This window comes from Monodelphis domestica, chromosome 6, assembly GCF_027887165.1.
Source record: "Monodelphis domestica isolate mMonDom1 chromosome 6, mMonDom1.pri, whole genome shotgun sequence".
Taxonomy (NCBI): domain Eukaryota; kingdom Metazoa; phylum Chordata; class Mammalia; order Didelphimorphia; family Didelphidae; genus Monodelphis; species Monodelphis domestica.
In genome coordinates this window covers 7,428,787-7,445,905 of record NC_077232.1, presented here as the reverse complement: position 1 = coordinate 7,445,905, position 17,119 = coordinate 7,428,787, and the positions used below count along the sequence as shown (strand labels likewise).

Here is a 17,119-nt window from a genome sequence, read left to right as displayed (position 1 = left end):
CTCTGGGTTCTACATGTGCCATTGATCAAGCCCCATTTCCATACCATTAATAGTTGCACTAGGGTGATTGTTTAGAGTCTACATCCCCAATCATGTCCCCATCAACTCATGTATGTGACCAAGCAGTTGTTTTTCTTCTGAGTTTCCGCTCCCACAGTTCTTTCTCTGGATGTGGATAGCATCTTTCTCCTAAATCCCTCAGGATTGTCCTGGATCACTTCATTGCTGCTAGTAGAGAAGTCAATTACATTCGATTGTGCTACAATGTATCTGTCTCTGTATACAATGTTCTCCTGGTTCTGCTCCTTTCAGTCTGCATCAATTCCTGGAGGTCAAACCAGTTCACATGGAATCTCTCTGGTTTGTTATTCCTTTGAGCACAATAGTATTCCATCACCAACATATACCACAATTTGTTCAGCCATTCCCCAATTGAAGGGCATCCCCTCATTTTCCAGTTTTTTGCCACCACAAAGAGTGCAGCTATGAATGTTCTTGTACAAGTCTTTTTCCTTATGATCTCTTTAGGGTACAAAGCCAGCAGTGCTGGATCAAAGAGTAGGCAGTCTTTTAGTGTCGAATGGGGCCTTTTTTTTAAAAGTAAAATCCAGCTTATTGTCCCTTCCTTTCAGCCTACCCAGCCCCCTCCACACCCCAGGAGACTGTGGGTACAGCTGCCCCAGCTTTTTACACCCCAACTTTCCAGGCTACCCAGGAACTGAAGACAAAGGGAAGGAGGCTGGACCCTTCTTTTCAGAAACTGAAGGCTCCATCCTGGGTTTCCCCCTCCCTGTTTCCTTTCTGAGGGGAGGGCCTATGAGTGTCCCCTCAGCCCCCACCCCAGCCACCATGTTGAGGTTGGTGGCTGGTTTCCTGGCCTCACCAGTCTTGGTTTTTTCACCTCACTTTCTCAGATTGCATACTGACTACAGGATGCTATCCACCGAGCTCTCCTGCCTCCTGGGGCTGCTGGCCATGGGGGCCCTTGCCTGGAACACCCACCCCACCCTGGCACAGGTGAGTCCCTCACCCAGTCTGGGGCCTGATTGAATTGGCATCCAGTTTTTCTATTCCATACCAAAGACCTTTTTCCTTGTCCACAGCCCTGGGGTCCTCTGGGACTTCCTCTGCCATATCCCCACCACCTTGTGCCTAGATCCAGTCCCACCATTCTGAGTTTCTTGCTCTCCCAAGGTCCCTCTCTCCCATCCCTTTCCCTGGTCCTCCACCAAGGTCAGGAACAACTCTGAGAAGACTTTGGGGGTACCCAGGGATCATAAGGGAGGTAAAATGCCCTGAATGGGGGCTACTAGACCTGGGCCGGTCTCTGGCTCTGCCACTCAGAGCCTCAGTTTCTCCATATCGATGGTGAAGTTGAAAAGCCCGTTGCTATTCTCTGAAGGCTCAGCCCAGGTCCCCCACCTCATCGCCATTCCAGGGGGGCCAGTGGGAGGGGGCTCCCTCCATGCCCATCCTCCCTGCCCTGCCCACAGAGCTTTGAGGACCTGCCACCAGCCACCCAGGACCTGATGGACCAATTCAAGGCTTTTCAGATCCAGTATAACAAGAGCTACGCGGATCCAGCAGGTGTGGCTTCTTGCATTCCTTCATAGCTGTGTACACACACATGTGGATGTACTCATGTAGGTTACATGCATAAATTGTGTGGGCACCCTTAAGGGATACGCATGTACACTCACATGTGTGGCACGTCTAAACATGGCGGGGGGGGGGGCTTCTCTGGGGCTGTTGGTTCCTTGTTCTCAACCCCAATTGACTTTCCGACCTCTCTAGCCTTGTTCACACTGTCAGGAGCACCACATCCTCTGTCCTGGCCTCACCACATGGTAGACGCGGGACCAGGAACAAGTTAGTCTTTTCCTTTTGCCCTCAGTTTCCCCATTTATAAGATAAGAAGGTTGGACTTGATGGTCTCTGAGAGTCTTCCCAATTCTGACATTCTACATTCTAGGTTCTAACCTAAGGTGCCTCCCAGCTCTGATAGTCTGGCTCTTATGTTCTAAGCTCTCTACAGGCTCTACTATTCCATATTCTAAGATCCTTTCCTATTCTGCCATTCCATAGTCTAGAGCTCTTCCTGGCTCTTGAACTTTAAGTTCGAAAGACCTTTCCAGCTCTAACTTTCTATGCCCCTAGGCCCCTTCAACCCCTGGCACTATTTGGTGCTCAGTTCTAAGTTCTCTCCCAGCACTGACATTCTGTGTTCTATCTATCAATTACTCAATCAGCAAACATTTATTCCGCATCTACTAAGACCTGGACATCCTAATTCTATGTCCTAAAGCCCAGCCCAGCCCAACATTCCATGTTCTACATTCCAAGACCCATCCCTCCTGGCTCTGACACTTTGTTCTTTGTTCTAGTTTTGACATTCTGTGTTCTTTGTTCTCTAAGGCTCTTCTTAAGCCTGAAATTCTAAGTTCTCTAAGCATTCCCCCCCACTACCACCACATTCTGTGTTCTAAGGTTGCCTCCTGGCATTCCATGTTCTATGTTCTAAGCTCCATTCTTGAAGGCCCCTCTATTTCCATGTTCCACATTCCAAGATCCTTCCTTCCCTATGGACACTGTTCTATGTTCTAAGGCCCCTGCCAGCTTGGACGTTCTGTGTTCTATGTTCTCTAAGGTCCCTCTCAAGTCTGACAGTCTAAGTTCTTTAAGCTCATCTCCACCCCACCCCCACCCCCCGCAAGCTGTGACATTCCATGTTCTGGGGTTCCCTCCTGACATTCCCTGATCCAAGGTCCCTTCCAGCTCTAATGCCCCAAGTTTCACATTCTGAGGTTCTGTGTTGCTCCCAATCTTCTCTCTAGCACAGAATCTCTTGCTCTAGACCCTCCCCCCACCCTAGGACCCACCCAGGAGCCTCCCCTCCAGACACACTCACCCCTGAGAGATGAGGGTGAGAAGGGGGTGGGCAGTGAGAACAGGAAACGGCCCACTTCCTTTCTCTCTCTGCTCACATCTTCCTGCCTCCCTCCCCTCCACCTTCTCATCATCACTAGAGCCCAGCGGGGCCAGCAGGGCTGCCCTCTCTTGCTTCAGGCAGGCAGACCCTGGAATTTACAGAGTTGGGGTAGGGAAGGCCTTTAGTGCCATGGGCCCCTGATGGGTGCCAGACCAAGTCTTACGAGAATGACTAATACCTGGATATTACCTCACTGTTAACCCCATTTTACAGAGGAGCAAACTGAGGGCCACAGAAATGACACCCGTCCATCCCCACACTACAGGCTTCACTTGGGTGGGCCCACAGGGGCAGTAGTTCAGTAGCCTTGGAGAGGGAGCTCCCCGAGGACATCCCAGCTGGGAAAGGATGCTGAAGTTTCCGACTGGGAGGCACATAGAAATCCTGTGCTTCCTCCCTCAAAATCTCCCCTTTAGAACAAGAGCGCCGCTTTGAGATCTTTGCTGACAACCTGGCCTGGGCCCAACAGCTGACAGAGAAGCATGGGGGCATGGCCCAGTTTGGGGTGACCCAGTTCAGTGATCTTACAGGTAAGGGGGCCCTAATCAATCAGAACTGAAGAAGCACTTCTTGGGGTCAGGGCACTGCAGAGACCAACTAAAAAGTGAGACAGCTAGAGATCCGGAAAACAAAGGAACCCTGGAGGACATCTAGATTGACCCTCTGCTTCATTTGACAGATAAGGAAACTGAGGCTCAGGAAGTAGAAGTGACTGGTCCAAGGCCACATGGATCATAAATGTCAGAGGAGGAGTTTGGACACAGACTGTCCTGTCCAGTGTTCCACATCCTCTGCCAGGTCTCGCTTCCCAAGGAGCTTCTGCTCTGCCAGACCCACTTTCCATTGTCCCCCATATCAAACATTTCAAGATGAAAGCCCAGGTTCTTCCAGGATCTGCTGTGATCCCTCCTGGGAGACACATAAAGATTATTGTCCATGTTTTATAACTAAAGAGACTAAGGTCCGAAGAAGGAGAAGGCCTTGTCCAGGAATACCCAAGGCAGGACAGGTAGGGGAATAGAGCATAGAGGGAGTCAGGAAGACCTGAGTTCAAATCTAGCCTCAGATACTCACTAGCTATGTGACCCTGGATAAGTCACTTAATCATATTTATCTCAGTTTTCTCATCTATAAAATGAGAAGGAAATGGCAAACCACTCCTCCAGGATTTCTGCCAAGAAAACCTCAATTAGGAAAATGGAGAGTCAGATAAGAGTAAAACAAGCAAATAACCACTCAGGGAGATAGAGTCAGAGCTAGGACTAGAAACTAAAGATCTTTCCTTCAAGTTTGGATCTCCTTCTCTTCCTTCTTTCCCTCCTCCTTCCATTCTTCCTCTCTTCCTCTCTGTCTCAAGCTCTGACTTGGACACATCTTTAGGGTTTCACAAGTCTTACGAGTTATCATTACTGCAAACAAGCTCCTTGTCTAAATCCAGGGCAAGAAGGAAGAAATGGGAAGCAGTGCCCTATGGACTGAGCTCACAGCTCAACCAAACAAGTATTGCTGAAGACAATGCCTAATTTTAAGACATGGAGCTTGGTCCTGTTCTATTCTGCTTCCTTTGAGAAACACAATTGCCTCCATTCTGCAGGGATTTTTTTTTTTTAACGTACACAGGAAGCAGTGGGGCGCAATGGAGAATGGTGAACACAGAGTCATCCCTTCCTTCTCCTAGGCCTCATCTGTGAAATGGAGGGGATTGGATTGAATGGCTCCCGGGTATCTGCTCCACTGACATAGAAGTTACTTTTTAGGGCAAGACCATCTTTCCAGGAGATGTTGCTGTTGACATGAAGGCCATTTGGGAACAAGGAAGCTTAGTGGATTGAAGAGGGCTCTGGACACCTGAGTCCTACAACTCTGGGGTCCTTACTTGGACCCAACCTTAGTGGGTTGACCAAGTAAGCTGTGATTTCAGGCACATGTTTTCCTTCTCTGAGTTCCAGTTTATGTAAAATGAAAAACAAAGAGATCCCTAAGAGTTAGCACTAGGACTAGGAATGGAAAAGGCCTATGAACAGAGTCTGGGTCTTTGGGTCTATGGCCAATGAGGCCCTCCTTTGTCTGCACAGAGGAGGAATTTCACCAGCACTACCAACCAGCCCAGTCTAGCTACAAGGAGCCTAGTTTGAAGACAAGAAAGCACCCAAGACTGCAAAGGCCACTAATTCGCTCCTGTGACTGGAGGAAGGCAGGAGTCTTGACTCCTGTGAGAAAGCAGGTACCAGACCCCACCCCACTCAACTGCATTTCACCCTTGCCATCCTAGCTAGCTTTTGCCTTCCCCACCGTCCCCCCTAGGCCATCTAACTAACCCTTGATGTTGAACCCCACCATTCCCCAGTCTTTTCCTTAGTGCTCAAAGGAGCAGATGCCTCTGAGCAAAGACTTCCTCTTCCCTCCTGGATGGATGGAGGGATGCTGAGAGCAGGGATGGGGAAACCAGTGAGGACAGAAACTGACCTCTCCCCACAGAAAAAATGCCGCAGCTGTTGGGCCATTGCTGCCGTGGGAAACGTTGAGGCCTTGTGGGCCATCCATTATGAGCAGCATTTTGAGCTCTCTGTACAAGGTAAGGGTTGTCGCTGCCTGGGAATGGGGGCATCCTTGGCTGGGGTGAGGGTGTCTCCTGGGACAGAGCTTCCCCTTGTGGCATCTGTGTGTGATGACTGGGCATGTTGGAGCCTGCATAAAACCCTCCACTGTAGCCCCCCCCCCCCCGACAACCCTGACTCTATCCCAACATTCTACCCTCAGTCCTCTTCTTGTTTCCCTTTATGCTTTCTCTTTCTTTTTAATTGCTATTTTAGAATTGATACTAAGCATTGGTTCTGATGCAGAGAGCTGTAAGGGATAGGCAGTTGCCCAGTTAGAGCCAACCTTGAATACATGATCTTTTGTCTTTATGCCTGGCTCTATCCACTGAGGTATCTAGCTGCCCCACTGTCTATGCCAGTGATGGCGAACCTATGACACAGGTGCCAAAGATAGCACATAGAGGGCTCTCTGTTGCCATGTGGCCACCCTCTTCCCCATCCAGAGTTTATTATTAGAAAGGCAGAGGGACCTGGGCAGAGCTGCTCCCGGGTCTGACCACATTTTTTCACATCCCCCACCCTTACCCAGAAACTCAATGGGAGCATACAGGGGATAAGGTGGGTGGCTCACAGGAGGCAGAGCTGGAGGGGAGCAGAGCTCTCCAGTCACTCCCCTCCCCCTCTACAATTGCTGAGGACATTCCTCATTTCACCCATCCCTCCATCCAGCAGCCCAATGGGAGCGCATTCTCCCTTCTCTGTGTGGGATAAAGGGCGGGGCAGAGGGGTGGGCATAACACACGGTCTGGGATGGAGTCAGCACAACATTTAGTCTGGGGGTGGGGGCAGGTTTGCCATCACTGGTCTATGCTGTTTCATGTGGGGACCACATCAGCTCCCATAGGTTCTGTTATCACCTAGATCTATGGTTTCTTGAACTTCAGTCCTGCATCCCCTATTTCTGGCTTGGCACTCCCAACTGGATGTTCCTTAAAGCATCCCCTTCTCCCTGAGTTGTGCCCTGTCTCCAGGCTTCCCTTTGACTATCACCATCCTTCCATGGAGACTTCCTCACTCTTCCCTCTCCCTCATTCACCACATCCAATGTATTTTGCCAAGTCTTATCTATCCTACTAAGTAACAAATTCACAGGCACCTACTTGGTGTCTTCCAAAACTTGACATTATATTGTATGTGTGTAAGAAACCCACATCCACCAGTAATTAAATACAGCATACATCCAGGTGTCCAATGGAATGGGGGGGCAGTACCTGAAGGGAGCTGGTTTCCAAAAACTGGGGGGAGGAGTTCTGGGCATCCTAGCTATGGGCCATACAAAGGTAAAGGTAGCTAGGTGGTTTGGTGGATAGAGCCAGACCTGGAGATGGGAGGTCCCGAGTTCAAATGTGATCTCAGACATCTCCTAGCCATGTGACCCTGTGCAAGTCACTTAACCCCAGTTGCCTAGCTCTTCTGCCTCAGAACTAATACACAGTATTGATTCTAAGATGGTGGCTAAGGGTTTTTTTCTTAAAGATACAAATATGAGAAACGGATCTCTTTTCTGCATGGTCTCCTTCCTCAAGTTATCATGAATCTCTCTCTGCATGTGGGCCCTGGGAGGCCGGGGACCATTTTGCCTGCTGTGGCACTCAAGGCCTTTGGGGACTGGAAAACAGAATTGGGAAGAAGGGGCTGGGCCTGGCTTTGGGACACGCAGGCTTGGCTCCTGGACCAGTCTTAGCAGTTCCTCTAACTTGTCCCCCACAATACAACAATCTCTGTGCCCTCTACCTGCCTCCGAGGTTGGCCCAAGCCTCTGATAAAGTCCGGAGGGCTGTAGGAACAGGGGTTGGGCTGATCCGTGAGGAATCCAAGGGCGACCCCTCACTGACTCCAGGGAACCCCGAAAGCTTAAGCAGAATGCCCCAAAGTCAAGATCTGGCCCCCCTTTATGAGGTAACCAAGCCAGGAAAGGTTAAGTTGCTCCAGGTCCCAGAGGCAGTAGCATCATCTGAACCCACTTCCTGTTGCCCCGTCCCCTGCTGTGTGAACGCTGGGACGCATGCCTCACGCCCCTGCTTTAGCACCTCGGCCCCGGTCATGGGTTCCTGAAGCCTTCCTGATCCCTTCAGGTTTCCACAGGGAGTATCTCCGGATGGCCGGGCTGGCTGGGGGGGTGGTGTGTGACTGAGGCCCCCTTTTCCCCGCAGAGGTGCTGGACTGTGACCGCTGTGGAAAAGCTTGCAAGGGGGGCTTCGTCTGGGACGCCTTCCTGACTATTCTCCGACAAAGTAGGAGCATCCCCCTGGCATGAAGCGGGAAGCTTGGGGGTGCTGGGAGGGGTCACGGGTGGGGGCCTCTGAGTCTCCCAACTCCCAACCAGGAGGCCTGGCCAGAGAGCGGGATTACCCCTACCAAGACCAGCTCTCCCGCAAAGGCTGCCAAAAGAAGCAAAACAGAACGGGCTGGATCCAGGACTTCTTAATGCTGCCCAAGGAGGAGAATGGTGAGTGCCAGGCCCCAGAGCTGAGGCCAGGCGGGGAGGAGCATGCTCGGTGCCCTTGGCCACATCCCTTGGCCTTGGTAAGGCTCAGCCGTCCCATCCACAACAACGCCTCCCCTGCTGCCTCTGCCAAAGGGAATCTGGGTCCTGTTGTAAGTGGGGGCAGGCAGAGGCCCCTCCTGGGCTCAGGCCTAAACCCCGGGTCCCGACTGACCGGCTCTTTGTGGTCTGGGAAGGCTGGGCCTGGCTGGGGGCCCACCTAAGGCCCCAGGCCAGCCTCCTAGGAGAAATCATGGGTGGGTAGCCGGTAGGAGGGAGCCCAGGAGAGCACATCCTGACCCACCTCAGGCCTGTGGGAGGGAGGAGTGGGTGGCGTAACTTGGGGGGGCCCAGAAACCTCAGATCACAACCCCCCCAGGCCTAGGTCACCACTTCCCCCTCTGCCAGCCCTCCCCCCCCATGCCACAAAGCTAACAGCAGCCTTTCAAACCACAGCCATGGCAGAGCATCTGGCGCTAAAGGGGCCCATCACAGTGACCATCAACCAGGCACTCTTAAAGGTGGGTCCGAGGGGAGGGGAAGGGCGGAAGGGCTGCCCTGGGCCGGCCCAGAGACGGCCATGTTCTCCTCCCTCACCCCTCAGACCTACAGAAAAGGGGTGATCAGGCCGAAGGACGACTGTGACCCCAACCAAGTGGACCACTCCGTACTGTTGGTGGGCTTCGGCCAGAGTGAGTGCTTGGGGGGCCCCTGGGAGGGCTCTGTCCTCGGCTCTGGGGCTCCCCAATCACTCCCTGTATCTCCCTGGCAGACACCAAGGACGGTGCCTACTGGATCCTAAAGAACTCCTGGGGCAGCGACTGGGGAGAAGAGGTGAGGCTCGGAGGAAGGGAGGGGGGAGGGGGCAAAGGGCAGCTGGACCTACCCCCCATGCCAACTCCCCCCCCAGGGCTACTTCCGGCTGCGGAGGGGGACCAACGCCTGCGGCATCACCAAGTACCCAGTCACTGCGCTTGTGGGAAGAGAAGATGCGCCAGGGAGGCCCTGTCCCCGCTGAAGACCCCCCCCCCCCTCTAGGAGCTGAACACAATAAAGCTGTGGGCCCACGACTTCCGAAATGACCTGGCAGAGGGAGGGAGGGGGATCGGGGGCGAGCCTGCAGAGACCATCCTGGGCCTCAGATGGTGTCATGGGCCCTGCTGGACAGGCCCTGTGGGACAGCCTCAAAGGGGAGAGACACGTTCCTGAGACGGAACCTCAATTTCCCTCTTTGCCAGAGTTCTCATCTCTCTCTCTACCCCCAGCTAAACCTCCCTCGTGGAGCCCCGGCCCTTCGCCACCCTGGCTGCCCTTCTCTGGACAGTTCTCAGACCCCAGTGCCCAGGATACAATCCTCCAGATGGGGGCAGAATGCATTGTATGTGTGGGAGTCACTTCCCTACCTCAAGGCTGCCAGAACCTGTCCCCTACTCTCTAGCTTGCAGTCCACTAAGACCCCCAGATCTTTTCCAGAATAAACACCTTCCCCATCTCAAGCTGGTGAAGTTGACTTCTTGTGCCTTAGTGTAAGACTTTACATAGGAGGGGTGGCTAGGCGGCACAGTTGAGTCCTGAGTTCAAATTCGACTTCAGGGGTCCACAGATATCAAGGAGAGCAGGTGGCCTGTAAACTTAGATGGGGAAAACCCCAATGATCTTAAACTGACATCTAGCATTTCCTTCCATTAAGAATTAAAACCCCCCAACAAAAATGGGACAGAAAGTTTCCCCAGCTGCCTAGGGGGAACTCCATGAAAGGTGAAGAAGCCCTCCTCGAACCCTAACCCTAACCCTTTTTCTATCAGACCAGCAAGAAAGCTTTGCCAATGTCCAAGTAACCTCAGGCCTTCACATCCCTCTCCTCTCACTAAATGGAGGACGAATCCTCAACCTAGACAGTGGGGTGTTAGCTTTGGGCCAGGGGTGGGGAGAACGTTGACCCCAGAAGAGCAGCCCTGTGTGAAGGGACCCGAGAACAACAGGACACAAGGTCAGAGCTCAAAGGGGCCTCGGAGAAGCCTCCGTTCAGCCTCTCTCTGTGAGGCCGAGGGACTTCGGGCTCTAAGCCCAGGGTCTCTCGATCCAGGCCAAGTGGTCTTCCCGGGACGCCCCCATTGCCAAATCTGGGGAGGAGGAGAGGGCTCCACCCATGCAGCTGCTGCCTCCACCTCCAGGATCCTGTCTCAGGCCCAAGAACCAGCCAGTCAGACTCCCCAGGATCTCAAGGCTCAGCCCCAAGTCTGCTCATTTATTGATCAGCACAAAGAGGGACTCTGGGATGGCCCAGGAAGCTGGAGAGCTGCTGTCCTGGGCCTGTGGTCAGGGGTCAGCTTCCTGGACCCCGGCTCCCCTCCCCTCCCCAACGTCCACAAGGCAGGAGGGGTCCAATTGGGAGCGCTGGGGACAGGCGCCCTGGGCCTGAGGTCAGGGATGAAGCTCCCCGCCCTAGGCCCCGGCTCCCACCAACTAACGGGGAGATGAGGAGCAAGTATCTTGGCCTGGAGTCGGGAGCCGAGCTCCCGGTCTGGGCCCGGCTTCACCCTCCACCCCATCCTACCCACAGGGCAAGGGAGGGCCAGATAGGAACTGCTGAGCTGGTGTCCTGTGCCGCTCTGCAGGCCCCAGGGGCACCTCAGTCGTGGTACATGCGCAGGAGGCAGCTGCGAAGGGTGACCATGTACCGATCCCAGAGGGTCTGGTGTCTGGCAATGGAGAGAGAAGCTGCTTAGGGGGATTCAGTCCTGGCCGCCCAGGGCCAAGAGGAGGGAGAGGCCTAAGACACAGCTGCCAGGGCTGGCGGGGAGCCCAGTGCCAACAGGCAGCCTGCAGCACAGCTGCAGCCCGGGCAGAAGACAGCTGCCAGGAAGGAGGTAGGGGGCGTGGGCCGGGGGGCCCCTCACCGAAAGCCGTCCAGGGAGTGGACTGAAGCGGAATACTGGTTCAGGAAGAGCCGGACATCGTTCAGCGGCCACCGGTCGGAGCGGCACGGTTCTATGAACTGAGAAGACGGACGGGCACCACTATATTTTCCCCTTCCCCATCAGCCCAATCCCCTCCGCCATAGAAAGTCACAGCTGAGATGGGCAGGATGAGAAAAGGAAGCCTGTCATGCCAGTGAAGGGCGGGGGCTGGGGCCGGGGGGCTGGGTCAGTTTAATAAGGGAGGAGAGAGAGTTAGTCCCAGGGTAGGGGGACGCACCTTCTCAACAAGATCCACAAACAGGTCACGCACATCCTTGGTGTGAGTCAGCTTGGAGGCAATGTTGACCAGCCCTCGGGACAGGTTCTGTGGGGCCGGGAAGCCAGGGGTCCTCGAGTCTGTCCCTGTCATCCCAGGGACCTCAGAACCCTAGGACAGGGGGACTCCCCTTCTAAAGGCAGGCAGCTGGCATCCCCCACAGCGCTGCCAGGCCAGCTTGGCCACCTGGGCCTTGACGGGTCCCTCCAGGATCAGTAGTGTCTCCTGCAGAGCCACTACAAGAAACCAGGCTTTGGGCAGCCAAGCCAGGAAAGGGAGACGGAGGATTTGGAGGCAGCAACCCAGAGGAAGGCTGTATCTGGGCCTCTTCAGAGACACCAAGGTGGGTGCAGGCTCTTTAAGCACCTTCTAGAGGGTTAAGGACCCCTTACAGTCTGTGGTCCAGGTGGGACTGACCTTGAAGTTGGCTTCCATCTCCGCAAAGACGCTAAGTTTCCCTCGGAGCGCCGTACACACCAGGCTGTGGAGGAAGGAAGTGGTCACCGCTGACTCCAGCTCCTCCTCTCTGGGTCCTGGCTTCTTCCCTTCCCCTTCCCAGCCCCAACTACCTCTTGTGCAGATCAAGCAGGTCCTTGTCAGCCACCAGCACCTTAAGCTCCTTCAGGTCCTGGAGAAACTCCTTATCCAGGTCCACGTCCATGTCGTCCAGCTGGGAGTCTGCTGAGGGGTCCAGGGGGAGAAGCTGGCTGAGGCCTGGGTTCTGACTGTGGGAAACCAGGCCTGGCCAGGGTGGAAAAGGGACCCTGGAAGGAGGAATTCAGCCCAGCCTGGCAGGAAGTCCTCAGCCTGGCTCAGTCATTTACAGGCTGGGGCCCTCGACGTGGTGGGCTTAGATTCAAATCCTGCCTTAGACATTCACTAGTCATATTACCTTGGGCTGTCACTGAACCTGGGAAAGAAATGCCAACCTCGGGCATCCCTCCTAGCTCTAAATCAAGGATCCTCCCCCCAGTCAAATGTGGGAAGGGTGTGCAGTCTCAGCCTTGTTGTCCCTGGCTGAGTCCTCAGTCAGGCAGGAGCAAGTGCCCACCCACCCATTTGAGCCTTGGGGGAGAAAGACAGGGTGGGATTAGGACAAGGGGCCTTTTTTTGAGGACACTTGTATGTGTGTGCTCAAGGAGGGAACAGCTTCTGGGGAAGCACCTGTTGGCTGGGGCAAGTAGAGCTGGGGTGCCCTCAACATCCTGACCTGGAACTTACCCTGGTGGGGAGGAGGGAGAAGGGGGCTACTCACCTACAGCACCCGGCGTCCAGTTCTGGATCATCAGTTCTGCGCAGAATGCCAAGTCCCCAAAAGTCAGGTACTGCAGCTTCTTCTTCCCCGTCTCAAAGCGGTTATTGGCAAAGAAGACGACAGCAGCGTAGTCCCTGGGGAAGCCTGGGCTCTTAGCCAGACTCCAGACCCCCAGGGTCAAGCCCTCCCACCCCCACAGCCCTCACCTGGCTAGCCGGTCTGAAAGGAGGAAATGCTGTTGAATGTTCCCAGCCAGGGAGCCCCGCATCTCCTCCACCACCTTGAAGACCCTCTTGAAGTTGTCAAACTGTGGGGTAGAAGAGGCAGCGGAGGAGAGGCTGAGGCAGGGGGACTTGGGGTCCTCTCCCCCAAGGAACTCACAGAAAGCACATGATTAGAGTCTAAAGCAGGTGCAGGGGGCTGAGAGCTGGAGGAAAGTGTTGGGAATTCAGCTTGATAACTGCTTTAATTTCCTCACCATTTGTTGTGTATTTATTCTCTATTTTGGATAACTTGGTTTTCTTTGTTCTTTTCAAAATCAAGTTAGCCAATGGCTTATCTATTTTGTTTGTTCTTCTTCATAAAACCAAATCCTAGATGTATTCATTCAATGGTTAGTTTCCATCCTGTTCAACTTTCCTTTGATTTTCAGGATTTCCAATTTGGTGTTTGATTAGAGATTTTTAGTTTATACTTAATTCTAGTATTTTCTAGTTTCTAGTTGCATGCCCAATTTGATTACATGCTCCTTCTCTATTTCACTGATGTAAGCATTTATAGATATAACTTTTCTATTGACTGGCTTTGGCTGCATCCCACAAATTTTGGTATGTTGTCTCAGAGAAGGTATAGCTTGGAGAAGAGAAAGCTCAGGGTGACCAGACCAACATAGACTGCGAGGGGGAATGAGACTCCTGCTGGCCTAGAGCAGGATGAGGAGTCAGGGAGGGGGCAAGCAAAGCATAGTCCCAAAGGAGGATAGCCTGCCCTCAAGAGGCTTTTAATCCTTGATTCAATGAAGGTCTTAAGGAAGAGCTGTATAAGTACTACCTAGGGGAGTGGGAAGGCTGGGGGAATATGTGAGACCCTTATTTAGTGAGAGTTGGACTAGTTTGCCTCTAAGATCTCTTCCAATTCTGTTATTCTGTAGTTCTGGGCTAGGAAGGCCTGTCTCAGGCATAGTGTGGTCTAGGACAAGTAGTCAGATCCTCAGTCTCAGTTTATTCATCTGTAAAATAGAGATAATAATAGCTCCTATATCTTATGGTTGTCAGGAGGCTCACAGAAGAAAAAACATGAGAAAATGTAACTGTCAGCTGATATATGTCCCTAAAGCCAACACCTGGGAGTTCCCAGAAATGGGGGGCAATGCTCAGAGGAAAGGGCGAATCACAATCCATTGTGGGGAACTTGGCGAGCCCCCAAGTTTCACTAAAGGTAGGATGCTCAAGTCATATTCAGTAGACAGAACTGCGATAATGGAGGGGAAGGGACAATAGAGACCCCCCAGGTCAGAAGAGACTGAAAACAGTTCAGAGATCATTTTATTTCCCAAATAAGCATTTATTTGTTTTTAAATAAATGAGTAAATTATCCCTTCTGTCTTAATAATAATTCTAAAGTGTATAAAAAAAGAGCAATTCTAAAACCAGTAAGGGCTAGGCAATCAGGGTAAAGTGACTTGTATAAAAATTAAATTATATCTCTAATAATATAAATATATTTTTTGAGGTTTATTAAACGATCATTAGAAATCAAGGAATAAAGATAGAAAATAAAAACCTCATGCCCATGGCTGATGACCCCATTTAAAAATCCCTCTGTTGCATCATTGCAAAGGAAGAGAGCAGGTGGGAAGCATTACTGCCAGTTAAATACCAAAACCATGATCTCCCCAACGTGGAGATGCAGGAAAGATTATAGGGAATTCTGGTAAATACCAAGGACTTCTAGGGAATGAAGTCTAGGGTTCAAAATCTCCATTTATACATTTGCCCAAAGTCACATAGCTAGGAAGTGTGAGGCCAAATCTGAACCCAGGACATCCCATCCTCAGACCTGGATCCACTGAGCCATCTAGTTGCCCCTTACTGAGTATTTATTAAATACCTACTATGTGCCTGGACCTGTGCTTAATGCTTTACAAAATTTTGCTTGAATCTTAACAGTCCTGGAAAAAAGGTGCTATCACTTTACAGATGAGGAAACTGAGGCAGGCAGAGATTGCAGGAGAGATCCTGGGTCCCACAGCTAAGTTTCTGAGATCAGATTTGAATTCAAGAGTTTCCAGAGTCTGGGCCCAACACTTTCCATGCCTCTACAAAGAAAGGCCAGAGAGGGGAAGGGATTTGTCTGAGATTGCTGGGTAGTCTGTGGCAATGTTGGCACTAGAATCCAGGTCTCTGGCTTTCTACGTGGTCTGGCTGCCTAGAGGGTCAAAACTGTCACCAGGATGCTGGTGGCCCTAGATAAAGTCATTTGGGCTGGGGGGTAGGAGGTGTAGGACAGGGCCCTGAGGGTCTGCCTCATAGGTGGGAACAGACCAACTCAGAGTGGGCCCCAGGAGAGGGCAGGGCTATAAGAGTGCAGGAAGAAAGCATCTTTGATGGGAAGCTGGGCTGAGAAAGGTGGGTTCCTACCAGGAGTCTATGCTTTTGTTCGAGCCAAGCAATGGGACACCACAGAAGGGTTCTGAGCAGAGGGATGGCGTAGGTGCACCAGCAGCAGTGGAGGGAGGACACAAGATGGGTTTGGGGCCCCAGTTAGCTAGGAACCCACTCGAGTGCCCCAAGGAAGAGATGATGAAGGGAGTGAGAAGACCCGGGAGCATCCCAGGACCAGAACAGCAGCTCTGGATGGAACCAGAAGCCAGGGAGGATAGCAGGTGGGGACAGAGCCCACTAGAGCCCTGACCTGCCTCCTGCAGCTTTTGAGGGTCACCCCTGTCTTGGCGCTGATGTCATCTAGGTCCTTCTTGGTGCCCTTGGACAGCTTCTTTCCCAGCACCTCCCGGACAAAGGCCTCATCGAAGGCATAGTACCTGTGGGAGGGGCGAACAGGAGGAGCAGGATAAGGCTTGGGGTCCTGAACGCAGCAGAGAGGAAGAAGACCACGAAGGAGAGGGGGAAGGCCCTGACTATGGGGGGTCGCAAGGAGGAAGAGGAGAGTCTTGGATAGGATGAAGAGGAAGTTCTCTGGGTGATGCAGAACAGAAGGGCACCCAGGACTGGTGCAGAGAGGAATGTAGAGGAGGGGGCCCCAGAGGGATGCAGAGCAGGCAAGGCCGGGGAGGGGAGCCCATCCCCAAGCACCTCTCGATGAGCAGCGCTTGCCGGGAAGGCGGGATCTGGAAGACGAGCTGGTGCAGCAGCTTGGGCGGCGTGTGCAGCAGGCGCTCGAGCATGTGGAAGGTCCGGTAATGGTCCATGGTGTCGCTCTGCAGGACCCCCGCCGTGGCCCCCGTCTGCTCCAAGATGCCCGAGCGCACCCGCAACCCCACCGCATCGCTCACTGTGGGACCAACAGAGCAGACGGGTGGGGGGGGGCGGGGCAGGGGAGTGCCCCGCCCCCAACCCTCGCCTCCGCCTCCAGGAATCGCCAAGCACCACCCGCCAGCCACACTCACCCGAGTATCCGTCCAGCCACAGCCGGTACACGTCCTCGTCGATGAGAGTCGTGTTCCCCACGAAGATGTCCAGCTCGTTGGTCATGGCGGAGCTGGGCGCCCGGACACCAGCCGGTCCGACCCCCGGCCCCGCCACCACCGCCTCTTCCGGGTGCCGGGACCTCAGGACCCCGCCCCCACCCTGAACCACGGACCACTTCCGGTGCGCAGGGGGAGGGGCGGCCTCGAGGCGGGGCAAGAGGCCCTAGGCCCCGCCCCGAGGCTTTTCCTCTTCCCCTCCCCGGGGAGGGTCTTCCTTCGGCCCCGCCCCATCCTCTGAGCCTCTTGCATCCCAGAGCACGGGGGAATTCCCAGCCCCCTCCGCAACTCCTCTCCGTCCCATCTCCCAGCTCCATATCCCCTTCACTTTTACCATTTCCAGCTCCCCTTTCCTTAGCATCCGCATCCCCTAATCTCCCAGCTCCCTATTCCATATCCCCTCCCCCAGCTTCTCATCCTCCTTCCTCATCCCCCATCCCCCATCTCATTCCAGATCCCCCTCCCTTTTACCAATCTCCCTTCCCCCAGCTTCTCCTCCTCCTTCCCCATCTCCCTATTCCATATTTCCTCTCTCCAGTTCCTTTTCGTCGTGCTTTCCGTCCCCGCATCCCCCAGCTCCCCATTTCATCCCTCCCTCCCTCCCTCCCTTTCTATTCCACGCCCTTATTAAATAAAAAAATCCTTTGAAAATATTTATTAAGAAAAATGTTAAGCGCCTGCTACACGTCTGGCGAGGAAACAATGCCCGCCTACAGAAGTAGATAGGAAATCTGGTCTGCGTCCTTAGCGGAAGGAAAGGGGAGCCTAGCTAGCTGGGGAAGGATCAGAGAAGACCGGGACTAGGAGGTCGGCTGAGGATTAAAAGGACCTGGGGATTTTGAGGGGAGTG

The 17,119-nt window shown here is 53.4% G+C and overlaps 2 protein-coding genes across 3 annotated transcripts; one reads left to right on the top strand and one right to left on the bottom strand.

The window, feature by feature from the left end:
- The first annotated feature begins 923 nt into the window (after positions 1–923).
- Positions 924–9,567, top strand: CTSW (cathepsin W). The gene is made up of 11 exons (XM_007502679.3): positions 924–1,017; positions 1,494–1,587; positions 3,406–3,519; positions 5,065–5,213; positions 5,468–5,564; positions 7,743–7,823; positions 7,916–8,038; positions 8,531–8,595; positions 8,679–8,766; positions 8,847–8,908; positions 8,985–9,567. Exons 1-11 carry the CDS (start codon positions 934–936, stop codon positions 9,090–9,092), a joined length of 1,065 nt encoding a protein of 354 aa, XP_007502741.2. The 5' UTR covers positions 924–933; the 3' UTR covers positions 9,093–9,567.
- Positions 9,568–10,295: 728 nt separating this feature from the next.
- On the bottom strand, positions 10,296–16,392 carry FIBP (FGF1 intracellular binding protein). 2 transcript variants are annotated; one of them, XM_007502678.3, is made up of 10 exons: positions 16,192–16,392; positions 15,878–16,076; positions 15,480–15,606; positions 12,773–12,873; positions 12,567–12,700; positions 11,881–11,992; positions 11,729–11,792; positions 11,273–11,359; positions 10,975–11,072; positions 10,296–10,776 (listed from the first exon to the last, which is right to left on the bottom strand). In XM_007502678.3, exons 1-10 carry the CDS (start codon positions 16,274–16,276, stop codon positions 10,707–10,709), a joined length of 1,077 nt encoding a protein of 358 aa, XP_007502740.2. In that variant the 5' UTR covers positions 16,277–16,392; the 3' UTR covers positions 10,296–10,706. The 2 variants fall into 2 exon arrangements, with proteins under 2 accessions (XP_007502740.2, XP_001365494.2); XM_001365457.4 differs by having other exon boundaries at positions 11,881–11,989; positions 16,192–16,390.
- Between the last annotated feature and the right edge of the window lie 727 nt (positions 16,393–17,119).